Source organism: Hemitrygon akajei, chromosome 1 (genome assembly GCF_048418815.1).
Source record: "Hemitrygon akajei chromosome 1, sHemAka1.3, whole genome shotgun sequence".
Lineage (NCBI taxonomy): Eukaryota > Metazoa > Chordata > Chondrichthyes > Myliobatiformes > Dasyatidae > Hemitrygon > Hemitrygon akajei.
In genome coordinates, this window is record NC_133124.1 from 11,525,541 (window position 1) to 11,548,495 (window position 22,955).

Here is a 22,955-nt window from a genome sequence, read left to right on the forward strand (position 1 = left end):
AAAATGTATCTGCTTGTATACCAAGAGCCCCAGCCTCAGCCTTATCACTTGGTTCCCATCCCCCTGCCAAATTAGTTTAAACCCTCTATGAAGAGTCATAGGTATAGAGTACTACAGCACAGAAATAGGCCCTTTGGCCCATCTAGTCCATGTTGAATTGTTATTCTGCCTTCTCTCATTGACCTGCACTGGGACCATAGCCTTCCATACCCCTCCCATCCATGTACCTATCCAAACTTCTCTTAAATGTTCCAATCAAACCCGCGCCCACCACTTCCTCTGGCAGTTCATTCCACACTCGCACCACACTCTGAGTGAAGGAAGTTTCCCCTCAGCTTCCTCAAAAATATTTCACCTTTCACCTTTAATAACCCATGATCTTTAGTTCAAGTTCATCAGCACTCTGCACCAACTACATCGTAATGAGAGAACTTACAAATGGCTTCCTCACAGGTGGAATACTTTACCTGTACAACAGTATTTTTCTCAGTAAGACTTTATAACTCTTCTTCCAGTCACCAAAGTTAGCACTTACACAATTATAAGTGGAAAGGTAACTTGCCAAGTTTTAATAACCTTGAAAATCCAGAGTGAAAATCTACAGATGTGCTGGGAAGAAAACCATCGCATCTGTAGATGTGAATTTCCCACTATTCAGGATATTTACACAGACAGATGCGTAAAAAGGGTCCAAAGGATCATTGGAGACCCGAGTCACCCCAACTACAATCTATTCCAGCTGCTACCATCCGGGAAACGGTACCGCAGCATAAAAGCCAGGACCAACAGGCCATCAGACTGATTAATTCATGGTGACACAGCATGTTATATCGACTGTCCTGTTGTCCATACTATTTATTATAAATTACTACAAATTGCACATTTAGACAGAGGCGTAACAAAGATTTTTACTCCTAATGTATATGAAGGATGTAAGTAATAAAGTCATTTCAATTCAGTTCAACAACAGAGTGCTGCAGGGACTCAGCAAGTCAGACACAGCTAGGGAGAGAAATAAACAGTCAATGTTTTGGGCCAAAACCTTTCATCAAGACTGGAAAGGCAGGGGAAAGAAACCAGAATAAGAAGGTGGGGGTGGGGGAGGAGTACAAACTGGCAGGTGACAGGTGAGACCAGGTGAGGGGGAAGGTGGTTGGCTGGGGGAGGGGGGATGAAGTGAGAATCTGGGATGTGATAGATGAGACCAGGTGAGGGGAAAGGTGGAGGAGGGGGCAGGGGAGGAGTACAAACTAGCAGGTGACAGGTGAGATCAGGTGAGGGGGAAGGTGGTTGGCTGGGGGAGGGGGTTGAAGTGAGAATCTGGGAGGTGATTGGTGGGAAAGTTGAAGGGCTGAAGAAGGACTCTGATAGGAGAGGACATTGGACCATGGGAGAAAGGGAAAGAGGAGGGGAAATAGAGGGAGGTGATGGGAAGGTGAGGAGAAGGGGGAAGACGGGAATGGAAAAAGAGAGATGGGTGAAGGGAGGGGAATTACCAGAAGTTAGAGAAATGGATGATCTTGCCATTGGGTTGGAGGATGTCCAATCTGTTTAATGATGTGCGCCTGTTCATGAGGGATGAGTCAGAAACAATTCTGAGAACTCACTGAGCTGTGTCGTCGTCTGGAATTGTGCAGCCATTTACTTTGCCGTTCCAGATCATGATTTGGTAAGTCACCAAATTTCTACAGGTGTACCGTGCAGAGCATTTCGATTGGCTGCCTCACAGGAACTAACTGAGGATCGGAAACAGCTGAAGACAGTTGTAAACTCGACCAGCTCCATCGCGGGCACAACCCCCCGCACCATGAAGGGCATTTTCAGGAGGTGGTGGCTCAAGAAGGCAGCATCCACCACCCAGGACATGCCCTCTCCTCATTACTACCATTAGGGAGGAGGGACAGGAGCTTGAAGACACACACTCACATTTTAGAAACAGCTTCTTCCCCTCCGCCATCAGAGTGCTGAACAGACAATGGACTCAAGAACACAACCTCACTACCTTGTTGTCTTTTTGCACGACTTACATTGTGTGGTGAACTAGATATACCTGTCTGACTGCTCCTGTGGCTCCTCCCAAGACCCTGCTGACTACCCCTGTGGCTCCTCCCACAGACCCCTGTATAAAGGCGACTGTGGCCTGCTGCTCTCCCTCATTTTCCCCAGGATGTAGTGTTGTCCTTCAGTCAATAAAAGCCGATATCTCACTTCCTAAGTCTCGGCGTGAGTTATTGATGGTGCATCAATTGCGATGACTAGAATACAAAAGCAAGGATGTAAAGCTGGTGAGGCCTCACTTGGAGTATTGTTCGCAGTTCTGGGCCCCTCATCTAAGAAAGGACGTGCTAAGGCTTCAAAGGAGATTCACAGAAATGATTCCGGGAATGAATTCTGGGTTTATCATATCTGGAGTGTTTGATGGCTCTGGGCCGTACTGGTTGGAATTTAGAAGAATGGAGGGCGGGGGCGGGGAGAATCTTCTTAAACTCCATCGAATGTTGAAAGGGCTCGATAGAGTGGATGTGGAGAGGACCTTCCTATAGTGGGGGGGTCTAGGATCAAAGGGCACAGCCTCTGAATAGAATGGAGGTGAGAAGGAATTTCTTTAGCCAAGAGGGTGGTGAATCTGTGGAATTTCTTGCCGTGGAGGCCAAGTCATTGAGTGTATTTAAGATGGAGGTTGATAGGTTGTCAGAGCATGAAGATATGGGGAGAAGACAGGAAATGGGGTTGAGAGGGATAATAAATCAGCCATCAGTGGTGCAGCAGACTTGATGGGCCGAATGGTCCCAATGCCTTATGGTCTGATTTAGTTTTTATTGTAACTTATAGTAATCTTTATGTATTGCACTGTAATTGCTGCCACAAAACCACAAATTTCACGACACATGTCGGTAATAAAAAACCTGATTGTGAGCCCAGGGAGTGGGTTTTCTTTACAGTGTAGTTGCTATCAGTTAAAAATTGCCAAAAATACAGTATGTCATTGATATAAGCTCTGTCTGTGGACCTCACGAATTCCGAAGCACTTGGTGCCATATTCTGACATCCCTTTATTATTGTTCATTTTAGATTTTAAAATATGATATGAAATTCAAATCAAAAGTGTAATTATTTCCCAGAAGCTTCTCTTTTCAAGAAAACAATGTCTTCCTCTCCCTGCCTCGAGCTGTTTTAATTTGAAACTTAATTAAACACCCCGTGATTATAGTCAGATATGCCATTTATCTCTGCATGTATAAGAAATAATTCAGTGCAGTGTCTTAAGAAACATTTGGGAAGCACGGTAGTGTAGTGGTTAGAGCAACGCTTTATAGCACCAGTTACCCAGGTTCAATTCCCGCCACTGCCTGTAAGGAGTTTGTACTTTCTCCCCGTAATCGCGTGGGTTTCCTCCGCACGTTCTGGTTTGCTCCCACATTCCAAAGATATATGGTAAGTACATTTATTGGTCACAAGGGTGTAAGAGGGCAGTGGGGTGTTGTTGGGCAGAAAGGGTTTGTTGCCGTCTTGTATCTCTAAATAAGGGTGGCGGGGTAGAGATACGTCTCTATCAAAGGAGGTGTAGGCATTCCTTCCCTCCGCTACCCTGTAGTCACCCTTGGGCAAGGTGACCACCCAATCAGGGTTATGTGAAGCCATGGGAACAGGTGGTGGATGGTCGTATGAGCAGCCGGTGCGTATCACAAGTCCTGGTTATGCAACCACTGACACCAGGCAGACAATCTCTGAAGAGTATTGATAATGTCTGGGGTCAGCCATCTTGTAAAGACACTGCCCAGGAGAAGGCAATGGCAAGCCACTTCTGCAGAAGAATTTGCCAAGAACTATGATGGTCATGGAAAGACCATGATCATCTACATCATATGACATGGCACATAATGAACAAACAATCTCTAAATAAATTTAGGGGCATAATTTTAAGGTGATTAGAGGAAAGTATATCGGAGACATTTTTTACACAAAGAGTGGTGGGTGTGTGGAATTCCCTGCCAGGGGTGGTGGTAGAGACAAATACATTAGGGGCATTTAAGAAACTTTTATACAGGCACATGAATGATAGTAAATTGGAGGGCTCTGTTGGAGAGATGAGTTAGATTAACCATAAGACATATTAACAGAATTAGACCATTTGGCCCATCGAGTCTGCTTTGCCATTCCATTTTTTATTATCCCCCTCAACCCTACTCTCTTGACTTGTCCCCATAACCTTTGATGACCCTACTCATCAAGCTCCACCTGAAATGATTTGCCCTCCACAGCCATCTATGGCAATGAATTCCAAAGATCCATCATCTTCTAGATAAAAAAAAAACCCTTTACATCTCTGTTCTAAATGGATGTTCCTCTATTTGGAGGTTGTGCCCTCTGGTCCTAGACTCACTCACTTTACAAAGTATCCTCTTCACATCCGCTATATTTAGTTCTTTCAATATTCGATTTCAGTGCAATTCCCCTTCATTCTTCTAATCTCCAGAGTACAGGTCCAGTGTCATCAAATGCTCCTCATACATTAACTCTTTTATCCCCAGAATAATTCTTATGAAGCTCCCCTAGACTCCCTCCAAAGCCAGCAGATCGTTTCTTAGATAAGGGGCCTTAATCTTCAGGTATGCTAAAAGTTTTGTACAACACCATAGGCCCAAGAGCCTAACTGCGCAGTTTACATTCTATGTTCTAAAGTAAACATATTTATTGCAAACCCTTGAGTCTTTTCCTTACCATTTCCTGGAAGGGGAGGCAATGTGATGTTTTTGGTAGCTGGCACAGTGTTGACTCGGGGAAGGAATCCATTGACTTGTTTCAACCTCTCCATCTTTAGCTGCTCCATCCACCTGGTCCCTGTCAAATTCCTTCGGGCCTGCAGGCCCAATGCTGTGGTTGCTGTGGATACTGTAGAGTCCATGATTGGTGCCTCATCAGTGGCACTGAGATCTCCCACACTGCCTCCGCTATTCAGATTAAGCTCGATCCCACTGTTGGAGTGGGCGCTGAAGGGGGACGGTTCACTGCTGCACGAAGACTGACCACCAGGGCTTGGCTGAGATGTCTGTGAAGGGGCAGGGAAAGAAGCGATTGAGTTCCCTGCTCTTACACGCGTGAGTGGGTTCAATTAGATCATCAAAGCATCATGACATTAAACATCAGAGCGGAATTGTATTGTGGACAACTTCACCCACCACAACACTTAACTGGTCACTGAATGCAACCCTTGGACTCATGTTCATGGACTTTACAACTTAATGTTTGTTTGGTCGTCTAACTGATTGATTGATTTAATTATATATCTACCAATTTATCCATTTATCTTTCTATCTGTCTGTACATCTATCTATCGAGCTATCGTCTATTTATCTGTCTAACTATCCATCTATCTATCATCTCTCTATCTATCTATCTATCTATCTATCTATCTATCTATCTATCTATCATCTGTCTATCTACCTATCGTCTATCTATTTATCTGTCTATCATCTGTCTGTCTATCTATCTGTACATCTATCTATCGAGCTATCGTCTATTTATCTGTCTAACTATCCATCTATCTATCATCTCTCTATCTATCTATCATCTCTCTATCTACCTATCGTCTATCTATTTATCTGTCTATCATCTGTCTATCGAGCTATCATCTACTTATCTATCTATCCATCTATCTATCATCTCTCTATCTATCCATCTATCTATCATCTACCTATCGTCTATCTATTTATCTGTCTATCATCTGTCTGTCTATCTATCTATCTATCTATTCATCTTTCATCGGCCCATCTATCTATTTATCTAGCTGTCTGTCTATTTATTTATTTATTTATTTATCCATTCATTCATTTATTCATTATTTGCTCAGCTTGCCTGCTTTTACACATTGGCTGTTAGTCTTGCTAGCTTTACATTGATTCATTGTACTTCTTTGTTCTACTGTGAATGCCTGCAAGAAAATGAATCTCCAGGTAGTGCTTGGTGATGCATATGTACTTTGATAATAAATTTACTTTCAACTCTTTGAACTTTGAAATTCTCCTGTTAACAAGTTCTGCTGATCTATAAACAGGAACAGTGTGAACTCTCTCTTTGGTGGCTTGAGAGTTTTGTACAATCTGAAAGAAATCACAACATCACAAACCTGCCACAACTGGACGGCTGTAAGTCTGACACACACAAAGGTGCCAGAAAAAGCCCGTCCACCCTACTCGTGGACTGTTTGCCTCAATCCCGTTGGGAGGAGGCTATGTAGCATAAATGCCTGGACCAGCAGACCCAAAAACAGTTACTTCCCCCAACTCGTCAGGCTGATCAACACCTCCATCCAATAACCCACCCTTCCGTACCCCACCACCACTACATCCACACCACAGTGTCACCACGTAAATACAATCAGTCTGTAGATACAACAGTCACTTGTACATTGTGTTCTGTAGGATTGCTTTTATATTTACAGAACTGTACAAAATTCTTGGGCACATATATAGCTAGGGTGCCTATATTTTTTGCACAGTACTGTAGTAATTTTATATATTGGGCTGAACAGCTGCCACAGAAATGAATTTCATGATATATGTGAGTGATGATAAACATGATTCTGATATGGGTCTCAATTGTGGACTGAGAGCGGGAAGGGGGCAGCGAGAGGGGAATCATGGTTGGGAAAAGGGGAAGGGAGAGGGGAGGGAGTGGGAAGTACCAGAGCGACAGTTTGTAATGATCAATAAACCAATTGTTTGGAATCAAGTGACCTTGCCTGGTGTCTCAGGGCTGGGTGTGTCTGCACTCAGCCAACCCAGCCCCCGGCACTCCTCCTCTGCCACCTGTCCCACACCCCTCCCACAGCGCTCCACCCTCACCATTCCCAATATCCTTTGCTCTTTCCAGATTTACATATATGTTCTCTGCTCCACAACGACAAATACAGTATTGTGCTAAAGTCTTCGGCAACCGAACTACATGCATATGCCTAAGAATTTTGCAGAGTACCGCAGATTTAGTGTGCTTTATTCCATGTCCATACTTTAATCTCTAACTTTATTTTTTATTTAATTCTTTGTTCTTTATCATTGTCGAATGCTTTTTCTTGTACGTCCATCAAAAAACCACAACAAATTCCTAATACGTGTCAATGAATACAGCGAATAAAGTTGAGCTTTGAAATGAAATTTTAAAATTCCATAAATGCATAGCTGGATAACTTAAAGTCATAATAAAACCAAGTCGGTCAGTTAATGGGAGAAGGGTTCAGGCATTAAAATCTCACCTTATTACCCACTGTCCTTAGGAAGACAGAACAAGAAAGCACCAGACAGTAATGTCAGCAAGTTAATGAAAACAAGAAAGAGAACAGTTACTTTCTGTTAGTAGCACTTACATATAGGACAGAGTTAATCAAAATAACTGATCAGCAAATGTCACTTGCAATCAAGAAAAACAAAAAATCTCAAATAAAAAATTGTCAAAAATCATTTAGAATGTGTTAATAATCTGCAGAATGCATTATATTTCAGACTCATGATAAATATTAATAATGCCTGCTCTGAGTTTATTCCAAACCATTTCTGAAAGGTTAATCATCTACACATCACTGAATTCTTTACAGAGAGGCTCATGAGAACCAGTAATAAGCTGTCAGATGAATTGTTCAAGATGGGGACAACTGCAGTATCTAAGAGGCATTTGGATAGGTGCATGGAGGGATATGGGCTGAACGCAGGCAACTGGGACTAGCAAGGAAAATGCAGTGGGCAGCATGAAGCAGTTGGGCCGAAGGGCCTGGTTCTGTGAGACTCTATGAAGGTACCTTTGCCCTATTGTTAATTGTTCCCAGACAGGAGCTCTGTCAAACTTGATCTTTCAGATACCAAATACATATTTTTAGATCCTTTTAGGTTCTGAAAACTATTCCGAAATCTCATCCCCCCATGTGACTTTGGAATTTCCCTGTGACTGTGGCAACCTCTCTGTTAGTGGGGCTTTTGAGTACTCAGTGGGTCAGCATGTTAGCGGAGCAGTTAGCATCACGCAGAGAGTGGTGGGTGCATGCAATGCCCTACCAGAGGCAATGGTGGAGGAAGACACATTAGGGGAATTTAAAAATCTTTTAGATGGGCACTTGGATGATAGAAAAATGGAGGCTTTCGTCAGAGGAAAGGGCTAGGTTGATCATAAGTGGAGGTTAATTGGTCGGCACAACAATGTGGGCTGAAGGGCCTGTACTGTGCCGTAATGTTCTATGTTCTAATTTATTTATAAAGGGTCTGGTCTGTATGCCACTGCTGTCTGTAAGGAGTTTGTACGTTCTCCCCATGACCATGTAGGTTTCCTCCTACATTTCAAAGATGTAAGAGTTAGTAGGTTAATTGGTCACATGGGTGTAATTAGGCAGGACGGCCTGTTCCAACATTTCCTCTAGTTTTTTTTACAGCTGTGTGGACTAACCATTGCTCTGAACAGGAAACTTTTACACCGCCTGAAAACTGCACGGCATTTTAAATGCTTTATTTTGTAGATGGCATTGGTGTTCAGTGGGCAAGAGGTTTATTAACACTTAGCTACCGACTTGCAATCTGTGCTTATTGATACAATTTGTATCTTGAAACACTGACAATGTAAATATGTTGACGCTCTAAAATGTTTCAAAGTGAAGGTTGCGGTACGTTGATTATTTAGAAAATTTATGGATTATATTCATCAATAATTAATTACAGGGTATTTCACAATTACATTAGTATAGATTTCAAAATTATATTCACATAATTTCAAAATGATACTAAGATTATATAAAAGAAAATTCTAGCTATGTGGCAACAAAGGCTATGTACTTTAGTTACTGCGCAGCTGAGCACCCATGCAGCTGAGAGGGAACAGGCACCCGTGCAGCTGAGAGGGAACAAGCACCCATGCAGCTGAGAGGGAACAGGCACCCGCGCAGCTGAGAGGGAACAAGCACCCGCACAGCTGAGAGGGAACAAGCACCCGTGGAGCTGAAAGGGAACAAGCACCCGTGGAGCTGCGAGGGAACAGGCACCCATGCAGCTGAGAGGGAACAGGCACCCGTGGAGCTGAGAGAGAACAGGCACCCGCACAGCTGACAGGGAACAGGCACCCACGCAGCTGAGAGGGAACAGGCACCCACGCAGCTGAGAGGGAACAGGGCCAGTCACTGTGCAGTATCTCTGAGTAAGACCGTTTCAGACTCCTCATCTGAGGATAGATGCTTTTTGCACTGGAAGTAAGTGACAGAGATTTATTAGATCCTGCGACTGCAGGTCCAATGTAATTGGAAATGGTACTGGTTTATTATTGGAGCAAGCGGGACAGTGTTGCCGCAGCATCTGTGGTGTACTTTACTATGACTCTACGGATCTAAGCGGGCAAGTAAGCTGGAAGGAAATCGTGTCATACTTGGCGTAACGAGTGACGCTTCTGATGTTGAAAATAATGTGCATATACCATTGGTTTCTCTTTCTTGATGGCCTTAACCTGTAGACATTCTTCTCGCTTTGAGGTAGCGTTGTTCAGTTCGGCCTGCTGCTGTCCGGGTGACTTGGACTGCGAGTTGTTGGCTGGGTCCCGGGGTGCTGGGGGCCTCGGGTGGATATCTCCGCGCTGTTTCTTCGTGATGTGAGCCTCTGGTCCATGAACTGTTTTGACGTGTTTTCGGAGGGAACTAGGGTCAGTGTAACGCTTTGTGCAGCCGGGAATCTTACAAACGTAAGGTTTCTGTAAAACATCAAAACACAATGAAAGAGGATTAGAACAACTGCTTACAAGAAATGCTGCTGCTGGTGGCGTAGTGGCATCAGCGCCGGACTTCAGAGCGAAGGCTCCTGAGTTCGAATCCAGCCGGCTCCCTCGCATGCTTCCCATCCGTGCTGGGTCGAGAATCAAGCTAGCAACTTGGTGTCGTAAAAACAAGCCTGCTAAAAAGATGCCATCACGGCGGCGTCCCAATGACTCCACTCAGAGTCAGGGGCTTTCTTCTTTCCTCTTCGTACAACAAATTGACAGAGAAAAAAAGAATATTGTGCATTTCCTTTTAAGTTCCTTTTGGTCAGTCTGATTTTAACCTTGTTGGTCTGAAGTTTCATTTGATTGAACCAGAACAGCAGGAGATACCCGTTTGATCCAATTTGTGTGCAACTGTTGGTTCTCCTAGAATAGCAAACGTCTTAGACGAGCTAGAGTCTTAGGCCCCTAGCTATATACTTGTGCCTAAAACTTTTGAAAAGTACTGTACAGTGAAATGTGTCATTTGTGTCAAATCAAATCAGTGAGGATTGTGCTGGGCAGCCCACAACTTACTAACCCAAAGTGAGCTCTATCGATAAATCAAACATAGAACACGCCTGAACGGTGGAGAAGACTCAAGGGGCCAATTGGCCTAATTCTGCTCCTCTGTCTTACGGTCGATTGATCAGTGGTTGTCTTGTACTCACTGATAACAACTGCTACTTGTTAATGTGGATGCTATTTGTCCATTGCCAATATTAGCTGTAGAATGGAGAAAGAAATAAGTAAACCATCTTTATAAAACGTTAAAGAAACCAATTACTGCACAGTACTCAATGCATAAAAACATGCAGACGTGGTCAGGAGTTTCATTTGTTGTTCAGATCAAACATTAGAATGGGGACAAATGTGATTAAGGTGACTTCAACTGTGGAAGGATTGCTGGAGCCACAAGGGGTGGTTTGAGTATCTCAGAAACTGTTGAGCTCCTGGGATTTTCATGTATAACAGTCTCTAGAGTTTACAGAGAATGTTGCAAGAAGTTCTGTGGGCAAAAACTCTTTGTGAATAAGAGAGGTCGGAGGAGAATTGCTAGACTGGCTTATGCTGACAAGAAGGGGGACAGTATCTGAAATAACCACTCATTACAAAACAGTGGTGCATGGTAGAGCATCTCTGAATGTGTAATGTGTCAAACTTTGAAATGGATGGGCTACAGCAGCAAAAGACCATGAACGTACACCCAGTGGCCACTTTATTAGGTACGAGAGGTACCTGACAAAGTGACTGACCTCCAAGTTCATGTGTCACCGCAGGATTAATTTTCTTGCAATACAGAACCGATGACAGAAGCAAAAGCTGTACGAGTGCCAGAAAACAACTTACCTCATTGGAGTGGGTTCTGTTCTGATGCTTTGCCCGGTCTGACGCGTTGGAGAATGCTTTGTTACAGCCCTCGTGCTCACAGACATACGGCTTTTCTCCCGTGTGAGACCGCAGGTGCGTTTTCAAGTTTTCCAGTCTGGAGTAGGCCTTTGCACAGCCCTCAAACTGTACAAAACAGATTCACTGCATATCACTGCAATCCCTCAGTTCTTTTAATGTTATGTCAGGCGTGTGCAAATAAATCTAATCATCAATAATGCAATAAATCTTCGAATCCTGAACTGTCTTCCATCAGCTACACCGTGAAGAAATACAATAAAAATACCCCACCCATCTTGTATCATCAGCAAATGTGGCAACAAAGCCACATTTCCATCATCCAGATCACTGACAATATAATGTGAAAAGAAACGGTCCCAACACTGACCTCTGTGGATCACCACTAGTCACCAGGAGTCAACCAAAAATGCTGCCCCTTATTCCCACTCTTTGCCTCCTGCCAGTCTGACAAGAAAGGGGACAGTGTCTGAAATAACCACTCATTCTAGTATCTTGCCTGTAATACCATAGGATCTTTTTTGCTTACAATATTTATTTATTAGAGGTACATTGCGGAACACACCCTTCTCAATGAACCGTACTGCCCAGCAACCCACCGATTTAATCACAGGACAATTTGCAATGATCAATTAACCTACTAACCCAGTACGTCTTTGGACTGTGGGAGGAAACCAGAGTACCCAGAGGGAATCTGCAAGGCCATGGAGAAAACGTACAAACTCCTTAAAGATGGCATAAAGACAACCAGGATCTTCTCCTCAGGGTAGAAATATCAAACACCAAATGGTGAACTTCCAGGGATTTTTTTTGGAGGGTGCGACATGAGGGGCAAAGAGAGAAATGAGTACTTGGAGTGGGTTACCAAGCAGTTTGGATGAGTTTAAAAGGCTTTTAGATAGACATATGATTATGAAGGTACTGGACGGATATTGTTGAAACACAGGAAGAGGACATCTGGTACAAATTGCTGTCAAGATCATCTCATCATCTTGGGCCGAATGGCCTGTTCAGTGCTGTACAGTTGTATGTTCTTGAGGGGTAGCCTGTATGTTTGAAAGTACTATTTTGTTGAGGTAATCTCACCAATTTAGGGAGGGGTATGGAGAGTTATGGTCCAAGTGGTCAATGGGAAGACAACAGTTTGCACAGAGTAGATGGGTTGAAAGGCCTGTTTCTGTGCTGTCGTGCTCTATCTTTCTAACTTCATGTGGCATTTACTGGAAAATCTCTCTCTCATATGTAGATTTCTTCAGAAACCTATGTAGATTTCTTCAGAAACCTATGTAGATTTCTTCAGAAACCAATGCAGTACGTGCCACAAAGAAGTAAAGTGGGGCAATTGGAATTTCAGCTCGAGCCAGAATATACAAGTAAAGGCATGTGGAAAACTTTAGTGAAAGATCCAGCTATAATATTTCACTGAATAACGTGCCACATTTCCTTGGAGTCTCAAAGTTAACAAAGTCGATGCCAATGCCGAGATTCAAAAATCCCCACAGTGAGTAATAATATCTGTTTGCCAGGATTTACTCCAGTCAGGGAAGAGGTACGGGAGCCTGAAGACACACTCAATACGCTCGGAACTGCTTCTTCCCCTCCACCGTCAGATTTCTGAACAGTCGATGAAGCTACAAACAATGTCTTGTTATCAGAATCAGGTTTAATATCACTGGAATAGATCGTGAAATTTGTTGTTCCACAGCAGCAGTACATTGCAATACGTAATAAAATCTATAGATTACAATAAGAGTAATGTATAAAAAATTAGATTAAATAATTAGTGCAAAAAAAAAAGGAAAACAAATAGTGAGGTAGAGTTCATAGCTTCATTATCCATTCAGAAATCTGATGGGGGAGGGGAAGAAGCCGTTCTTAAACTATTGAGTGCATGTCTTCTGGCCTCCTGTACCTGCTCCCTGATGGTATCAATGAGAACAGGGCATGTTGTGGACGATGGGGGTCCTTAATGATGGATGCCGCCTTTTTGAGGCATTGCTTTTTGAAGATGCTGGGGATGCTAGTGCCCATGATGGAGTTGGCTGAGTTTCCAACTTCCTGCAACTTTTTCCGATCCTGTGCAGTGGCCCCTCTATTCCAGACAGTGAAGTAACCAGTCAGATGGCTGTCAATGGTATAACTGTGGAAACTCGTGAGGGTCTTTAGTGACAGACCAAGTCTCCCCAAACTCCTAGTGAAATATAGCTGCTGTCGTGCCTGCTTTGTAATTGCATCAATATCTGATCCCTCAGTGAGGACTGGTGTGTGGCCCTTGACTCCCCCTTCCTGAAGTCCACAATCAATTCCTTCAATTTGCATATTTACTTATTTTTGTAATATTTAGTCATTTTTATGTACTGCACTGTACTGCTCGCACAAAACAACAAAATTCAGTGATAACAAATTCTGTTTTTTTTTAGTTACTCTACCTCTGCACTGCTCCAGATGCACTGTTGATTATTATTCTTTCCAGTGTTTCATACTTGATAGAAATCTCATGGATTCCTGTTAATTGGGCTATTGGATATTCGGGTCAGTCGCTTATTTGGGACTGCTCTTAAAAAACAAAAACAAATTGAGAAAATAGCTGGGATTCCTTTTGTTTATTTTGGACACTATGTCACTTAATTGGGGCAAGAGACTGTTTCCAAATATTTTCTAACTAGTGTCAGTCGTGTGGCCATTAGACACTACACAACGCTTAGAGCAGACTTTAAATAGCATCAGTTGCATGTGTTTGTATTCAAAAAAAGTGATTTTTGTCACTGATAGTTGGTGAGAAATAAGCAGTAAGACCATTCCAAACTGTTTTGATCACTGTGGTTTCAAGCATTCAGGCTTGCAGATGTCAAAATGGCTGGGAGTGAAAATGAAACGATTTCACTACTTCAGCAAGTTAGGAACCAAGAAGAACTTGAAGGTATTGACAATCATTTTGAATATTACAATTAAAATGAAGGTTTGGAGGAAGCTACTGTTGAAGGCTCTGTTTGAAGGCAGCCCGCTATCTGTATTTGGCAAATGCGTTGATTTTGTTTATTTACTGTCAATCAAAAGAACACAGCAGTGAGCACTGGATGAATTCCTCCATCGATAAACTATTAGAAACTAATACGTAGTTTTATAGTACTGTAGTAGTATTGGTAGAGTTCTAATTTGTTCCATATTTCATTTAAAAACAATTTGTAACTCAGTTAAACGGTAGCTTGGTTTTTTTTAATCCTTTTTAGCTATTCCCATGAAACTTCAGCTAATTGGGGCAGCCACTTAATTTGGCCAAAATGCACTAGTCCTGGTGAGTCCCAATTAGCTGGAATCCACTGTATAGTATATCTGTACTTCATAGAAAATCTTTTTCAGATTGATAAAGGTAGAGAAGTAAATGTTCGTGGGTTTATGAACCATTTATAAATCCTAAGATGGGAGAACGAACAGGCAGTGGCTGGAATCGAACCCAGCCCATCTGTAATGTAAAGCATTGTGCCAACCACTACGCTACTATGCTGCTATGGAGTTTCAGGATATTGACGTACGAGTGGTGAAAAAATGGTGATGGCTATCCAAGTGTTAGGTGGGGTGACCTTGGGGACAATGACCTTTGATCTTCTGAATGGCAAAGGTCAAGATTTTGAAGCGTTCTGTCAAAGGAGACTTGGTGAGTTGCTATCCTGTTATAGTGCACTGGTCTCAGCTTTTGGCTAGTAGCCACCCGGCAGAACTCAACCCAAACCAAATAGAAGAAGCATGTAAAACATTACTAGTTATTCCTGGAACAAGTCAGGAAGAAAAATAAACTGCTGAGCTAACTGTGAAACACCATCTTTAAGAACAAAGCAGTGAAAATACAATTAATATATATCGAAGTGAAGTTCAAAGATTCTGCGGATGCTGGAAATCTAAAGCAACACACATAAAATGCTGGAGGAACTCAGCGTGTCGGGCAGCGTCTATGGAGGGGGATGAATGATCTGACTTGATGATAGAACAAGTGAAGTCTGGTAAACAACAACTCAATGAAGAGACTCACAGTGCACTTGTGTGGCTTCTCCCCAGTATGTCGCCTCATATGGACCACGAGCATGTACTGGGCTTTGAATGGCTTCTGTTCCCGAGAGCAGTCCTGCCAGCGACACACAAACTCCTTCTTCTCGCCGTGGATGTGGTCATTATTGATGTGCTGATTGGGGAATCAACAAGCAAATTGTCAGTGGACATCTCGTTACCACTTAGAATCACAGGGCACTACAACACAGAGCAGTCCCTTTGCCCCATCTAGTCCACACCAAACTGTTATTGCTCCTAGTCTCACCGACCCGTATCTAGAGATACACAGTAAATGAACACAACAGCATAGAAACAGGCCCTTTGGCCCATCTGGTCTTATTCTGCCTAGTTCTATTGACCTGCACCTGGGCCATGGGCATCTGTACCCCTCCCATCCATGTACCTATCTAAACACTTTCAAATGTCGAAATCGAGCCTGCATCCACCACTTCCAGCAGCAGGTCATTCCACACTCTGCAAGAAGAAGGTCTTCCTTGGGTTCGACTTAAATATTTCACCTTCCACCCTTAACCTATGACCTCAAGTTCTAGTTGCACCCAACCTTCCTTACTTCCTCAGACATCTTTAAACACTTCCTACAGTGTGGCCTGCAAATATCAACGTTTATGAAGCATGTTCTGCTTGCTTTTCCTATTTCAGCATTGTGAAATTCTGACTCCTGGATAATTTATTTTAGTGCAAAAGTCTGCCCTCTGGGCTTCTCCTGTCAGTCTGTGGTAACTTTCAAGTTCAAGCTTAATTAACATTCAACCATGCAAGAATACAGCCAAATGAGAGACCATATCCTGTAAATTGACAGTGCATGAGGGTTATTAGCAAGAATTAGCAGTTCTCAGCAAACAACTATGGGTGATATGCAGTAGAACTGGCATCAATGATCGTTTGCACCTTTTTCCAACATCAGCACCAAAGCCTTTATAAATGTATCCCTTCATTGTTTTCCAGCTGTTGCAAGTAATCATCTCCTGTCTTAAAGTATATCCATAATATTAAGCAATTTCACTGACGTATAAAAATATCACTCAGGGCCTGTATTTACTGGAGTTTAGCAGAATGAAGGGGGATCTCATTGAAACCTAATGGACGTTTAAAGGTCTAAATAGAATGGATGCTTCCTATGGTGGGGGGAGTCCCAGGCAACACAGAACATAACAGCGTTTCCCACCCATTTTTATCCCATGGACCAATACCATTAAGCATGTGGTCTATGGATCCCACGTTGGGAACTGCAGGAATATAAGGACGTCTCTTTAGAACAGAGATGAAGAGTTATCTGTGGAGGCCAAGTCATTTGGAGTAACAATTATTTAATTTTCCTTTACAAATGTGTACTGGAAATGACTTTAAACAATTTTGAATCTTTAATATTGTACAAACAATCTTTGTACAACAAAGTTTCCTATAGTCTCAGAATAAATATGGCAAAATTCATTCATTGCATTTGAAATACTGCAGTATAAATTAGTGACCACTTTATTAGGAACAGGAATGGAACCCGGTGTGATCTTCTGCTGCTGTAGCCCATCTACTTCAAGGTGCAATGTGCTGTGCCTTCAGAAATGTTCTTCAGCACACCACCATTGTAATGTGTGGTTAGTTGAGTTACTGTTGCCTTCCTAACAGCTTGAACAAGTCTGGTCATTCTCCTCTGACCTCTCTCACTGGATGTTTTTCTTTTTGTTTCTCGCACCATTCTCTGTAAACTTGTGGTGAAAATCCCAGGAGATCAGCAATTTCTGGGACACTCAAACCACCCCATCTGGCAGCAACAATTATTCCACAGTCAAAGTCACCTAGATCATATTCCTTCCCCATTCTGATGTCTGGTCTGAATAACAACTGAACCTCTTGACCATGTCTGCGTGCTTTTATGCATTGAGCTGCTCCCACATGGTTGGCTAATTAGATATTTGCATTAACGAGCAGGGGTGCAGGTGTACCTAATATGGTGTCCCTTATACTACCTTGAGATTCAATTTTCTTGCAGACATTTACAGCAAAAATAAAGATATACAATAGAAGTTATGAAAAACTATACATAAACAAAGACTGGCAAACAAGCAATGTGCAAAAGAAGACAAGTGCATTTTAAGAACATAAAACCAAGGATGTGCTTTTTAAAGAGTGCTCAAAAGAGTGCTTGTAGTCTGTTCAGAGTTGTGGTGAGTGAAGTTTAGTCTATTGGAAGTGAAAATATAAATTAAAACATAAATAGAAAACTGTCTGGATGTCATTCATGCTGTTTTGATTATTTTTAATATGCATTGGTTGCTTTAGTGCGGAGCTTCTTAACCCCTTTTTTATGCCATGGACCCCTTTGGCAATCTGGTAAAGCCTGTGGACCCTTTCTCACAATAATGTATTTAAATATGTAAAATAAAATGAAATATGGTTATCTAAATATTTTTAAAAACAAATTTGAATATATTGTAATATATGTGCTTCTTTAATAACGCATTAAATGACAAGATTATACATTTAAAATATAAGCAAGTTAAAATTAAACTTTATTTTTTAAAGGCATATCACTTGTTGTTTAGCCTGAATAACACCACTATGGTTTGTTGCCTACATTCATAATTGAAGGAAATGTTAAATTTAATTTAGAAGTTACTGAAAATAAAGATGTAAATGTTTTCCCATCCAAGTTCATGAACCCCCTGGAATCTATCCATGAATCCCTAAGGGGTCCGTGGACCAAAGGTTAAGACCCCAGCTTCAGTGGTTTTACCACATTGCCATAAGCTGGAAGTACTTGCAGTACCAGAGCTGTACCAGGAGAGGGCGGACTAGCTTCACTTTTGTGAGTTCAAGCTGATTGGTCTGGACTGTGCCTATTTTCCCAATAGCCCTGCATGGCATTTTCCTACGTAACAAACAGAACTCCTGTGTGCAAATCCCAAATTAATCGGCCATTACTGATTAAAAGGTGTATGGTGCGCTGGCCTTCATTCGACAGGGCCGCAAGGTAATGTTGCAGCTCTATAAAACCCTGGTTAGACCATGGTTGGAATATTATGCTCAGTTCTGGTCACCTCATTATAGGAAGCATGTGGAAGCTTTAGAGAGGGTGCAGAGGAGATTTACTAGGATGATGCCTGGATTAGAGAGCTTTTGTCTTTGGAGCAAAGGAGGATGAGAGGAGATTTGATAGAGGTGTGTAAGATGTCTTTTTTTTTAAATTTAGCATGGACAGACAGACAGACATACTTCATTGATCCCGAGGGAAACTGGGTTTCGTTACAGTCGCACCAACCAAGAATAGTGTAGAAATATAGCAATATAAAACCATAAATAAATAAATAATAGCAAGTAAATTATGCCAAGTGGAAATAAGTCCAGGACCAGCCTATTGGCTCAGGGTGTCTGACACTCTGAGGGAGGAGTTGTAAAGTTTGATGGCCACAGGCAGGAATGACTTCCTATGACGCTCAGTGTTGCATCTCGGTGGAATGAGTCTCTGGCTGAATGTACTCCTGTGCCTAACCAGTACATTACGGAGTGGATGGGAGACATTGTCCAAGATGGCATGCAACTTGGACAGCATCCTCTTTTCAGCCACCACCGTCAGAGAGTCCAGTTCCACCCCACAACATCACTGGCCTTACGAATGAGTTTGTTGATTCTGTTGGTGTCTGCTACCCTCAGCCTGCTGCCCCAGCACACAACAGCAAACATGATAGCACTGGCCACCACAGACTCAAAGAACATCTTCAGCATCGTCCGGCAGATGTTAAAGGACCTCAGTCTCCTCGGGAAGTAGAGACGACTCTGACCCTTCTTGTAGACAGCGTCAGTGTTCTTTGACAGGTAACAGGCCTTACCAGCCAAACTAACCTGTGCAGCCCAGCTACATCCATGTGGCCACAAACCCATACGTCTTTGGACTGTGGGAGGAAACTGGAGCACCCGGAGGAAACCCACGCAGTCATGGGGAGAATGTACAAACACAGCGGCGGGAATTAAGCCCCATTCACTAGCGCTGTGGTGAAGTAGGGCCTTGCTACTCCTGCCCAACGTCTGTACAGACAGATCCAAAATTAGATCATGTGCCAGGTTCGACCTGGTGAAGAATCACAAGATAAGATCTGAGGCCCTTCAATTCCTTGTGGGTTGTAGGGTTCTAGGCAAGAAAGAAAGATAAACCTCACCTTTAATTGTCACTGCAACTTTCACGACTTCTGTCAGTGAAAATAAACTCAATTCTATCACATTTTGACAATGAAAACGACATGATACTTCCAACACCTGTAATGCCAAATATCCAATTTAATATAAAACATATTGTCTCGCTTGAAATTATATCTTGAATAATATATAATCACTTGAATCTTTAATTATGATTTTGAAATCATTTTAACACAGCTAGTACAGAACATGGAGGATCACAGCACAGTACAGGCCCTTCAGCCCACAATGTTGTGCCAACCTTTAAATCTACTTCACAATCAATCTAACCCTTCCCTTCTACATGATTTTTCTTTAATCTCTGTGCCTATCTAAGAGTCTAATGGATCTCCCTCTACCACCACTCCCACACTCTGTGTAAAAATCCTACCTCTGACATCCCATCTATACTTTCCTCCAAACACCTTAAAATTATGTCCCAACATATTTGCCATTTCCACCTTGGGAAAAGGTCTTTCGCTAGCCCCTCCATCTGTGTCTCTTATCAGCCTGTAGCCCTCTACCAAGTCATCTCCAGATTCTGCTACCGAGTCACTTTCAATCATGTTCTCGGTATTATTTGTTTTATTCACACAGCTGGTCTTTCTTTTGCACATCGATTGTTTGCCAGTCTTTGTTTATGCACAGTTTTCCATGGTTTGCAGACATGGTCAAGGCGTTCAGCTATTGTTCAGACCAAACATCAGAATGGGGAAGAAATGTGATCTCTGTGGTTTTTGACTGTGGAATGATTGTTGGTGGCAGACGGGGTAGTTTGAGTATCTCAGAAACTGCTGATCTCCTGGGATTTTCATGCACAACAGTTCTGTGGGCAAAAACACCTTGTTAATGAGAGAGGACAGAAGAGAATGGCCAGACTGGTTCAAGCTGACGTTAACTCATATAACCATGCGTTACGACAGTGGTGTTGCAGAAGAGCAGCTCTGAATACACAACACGTCGAAGCGGACGGGCTATGAAGATCACGAACAGGTAAACTCAGTGGCCACTTTATTAGGTACAGGAGGTGCCTAAAAATGTGGCCATTGGGTGTATTTCTTTATTTTCCTGTAAATCCCTGCAAGAAAATGATTCTCAGTGTAGAATATGGTGACATATACGTACTCTGATAAAAAATTCACTTTTAACTTATTAAATAATTTGAGAGGAGAAATTCTTTGCTCTGCAGCAAGTGATGACCAGACACTGTATGAAAGAAAGTTCAAAATACATAACTGTCATCATTTACAATCCTGAGATTCATTTTCTTTTGGGCATACTCATTAAATCTATAGAATAATAACCATAATAACCAACTTAAGTGTTCAACCTGTGTGCAGAGACAACAAGCCGTGCAAATACTAAAAGAAAGAAATAACAATAAACAAACATTTTCTATGTTTCTAAACCATAAATATCAAGAACATGAGATGAAGAGTCCTTGAAAGTGAGTATATTGGTTGTGGGAACGTTTCAATGGTGGGGCAAGTGAAGTTGACTGCAGTTATCCCCTTTGGTTCAAGGGCCTGATGGTTGAGGGGTATAAACTGTTCCTGACCCTGGTGGGGTGAGTCCTGAGGCTCCTGAACCTTCTTCCTGATGGCAGCAGCAAGAAGAGAGCATGACCTGTGTGGTGGGATGGGGGGGGGGGGGGGGGGTCCCTGATGATGGATGCTGCTTTCCTGCAACAGCTTTTCATACAGATGTGGATACAGGTTGAAGATTACTTTGTTAGGTAATAGTGTTTACACTAAAGCAGAGAAGTTTGCAGGGGTGCTCACGAGAAAGCTGAATCAGTGGTGAGCTGTTTAAAAGAACAGTCACTGTTCTCTTTCTGTGCTTTGCAGTTCTATTTTTTTGCCGGCCCTTTTGTACGTCATCTGAATGGTCAAAACACTAAGGAAATCCACAGTTATTTTTAATCCTCGGTCCCAAGTGTACAGTTTCGCTGTGTTTGTATAATGAGCCCCGTGATCTCCTTAAATCAAGTGCATGGAAACAACTGCAGTTTCATTGGTCACATGCCATAAATAACAATTTCTTTCAACAGCATGAATGCTTTGACCAGTTTTCTCATCACTGAAGCTCCGTGAAACAAACATCATTTTTACAACTTCAGAACGAAAACCAAGATAAGTTGGCAGTTGAATTGAGGCAGTCAGGAAACTGCCAGTCTGAAGGTTTTTTAAACACTGTTTCCATAGCAATTCAGGAAAGAATCAAAATTACAGGTTTATTCAACAGTGCAGTCCTTGTAAGAAGGAAGAAATTAAATAAACTGCAGATTTATTAGGCGCAGTTAGCAAAGGTGCATACACACAACCGAGTTACAGTGGATTCCGGTTAATTGGGACACATCAGGACCAGTACATTGTGGCTCAATTAAGCGGCTGCCCCAATTAGCCTAAGTTTTATGGAAATAGTTAAAAAGATATAAAAAAAGACAAACTGCAGTTAAAATGAGTAACAAATTATGTACTTAAGTGAAATACAGGAGAAATTAAAACACAATCGATGCTACTACAATGCTATAAAGCTGTATATTAGTTCTTAACAGTCATTAACGGAGGAATAATTGATCCAGTGTACAATGTTCTTTTGATTGACTGTAAATAAACAAAATCAACACAAATACTTAGTTAGATAAATGGACTGTCTTCAGACAATGCTTTCGACGACTGCATCCTCCAGATCTTCTTTTTCATTCAAGATGATTGCCGATACCTTCAAATTCTTCGTAGTTCCTAACTTGTTGAAGTAGAGAAATCGTTTCATTCTCACTCCCAGCCGTTTCTGGAACCGCCAAGCCTGAATGCTTGAAACCGCAGTGAGCAAAACATCTTCATGCTTATTTCTCGCCAACTATCAGTGACAAAGGTCACTGCTATTTGAACACAAACACATGGAACCACGCTATTTAAAAACTGTTCACTCTAAGCATGATGTAGCGTCTAGCAGCCACACAAGTGCACGTGACTGATGCTGGTTAGACTCTGCTCAGCAACTGTCTCCTGCTCTAATTCAGCGGCATACTGTCCCAAATAAATGAAAGAAATCCTGGATATTTTCACAATTAGCTTTTCTACTTTTATAGTTGGCCCAAATAGGCACAATTAATCAGAATCCACTGTATTAGAATTGAAACAGAGACTTTTAAATATTAAGTAAGTTGATAACAGATTGTTCAAAGTTCAAAGTAAATTTATTATTAAAGTATGCATAAACCCAGTGGCCACTTTATCAGGAACCTCATATACCTGACAATTTGGCCATTGAGTGTACGTTTGTGGTCTTCTGCTGCTGTAGCCCATCCACTTCAAGGTTCAAGATGCTCTTCTGCCCACCAGCATTGTAACATGTGGTTGTTTGAGTTACTGTTCCCTTCCTGTGAGTTAGAACCAGTCTGGTCATTCTCCTCTGACCCCTCTCACAAACAAAGCATTTTGCCCACAGACCTACTCTTTACTTTTCACACCATTCTCTGTGAACTCTACAGACTGTTGTGCATGAAAATCCCAGGAGATCAGCAGTTTCTGAGATACTCAAACCACCCTGTC

General features: G+C 42.2%; 1 protein-coding gene across 2 annotated transcripts in view; it reads right to left on the bottom strand.

Moving 5' to 3' along the window:
* The window catches only part of LOC140718789 (transcriptional activator GLI3-like), a 426,621-nt gene that overhangs the window by 6,001 nt on the left and 397,665 nt on the right, over positions 1–22,955 (bottom strand). For both annotated transcript variants that reach the window (XM_073032982.1, XM_073033058.1), the window contains exons 11-14: positions 15,194–15,343; positions 11,110–11,274; positions 9,445–9,714; positions 4,723–5,050 (exon numbers count right to left, since the gene is read on the bottom strand). In XM_073032982.1, coding sequence (XP_072889083.1) covers positions 4,723–5,050; positions 9,445–9,714; positions 11,110–11,274; positions 15,194–15,343 — 913 coding nt within the window. The remainder of the gene's footprint in view (positions 1–4,722; positions 5,051–9,444; positions 9,715–11,109; positions 11,275–15,193; positions 15,344–22,955) is intronic.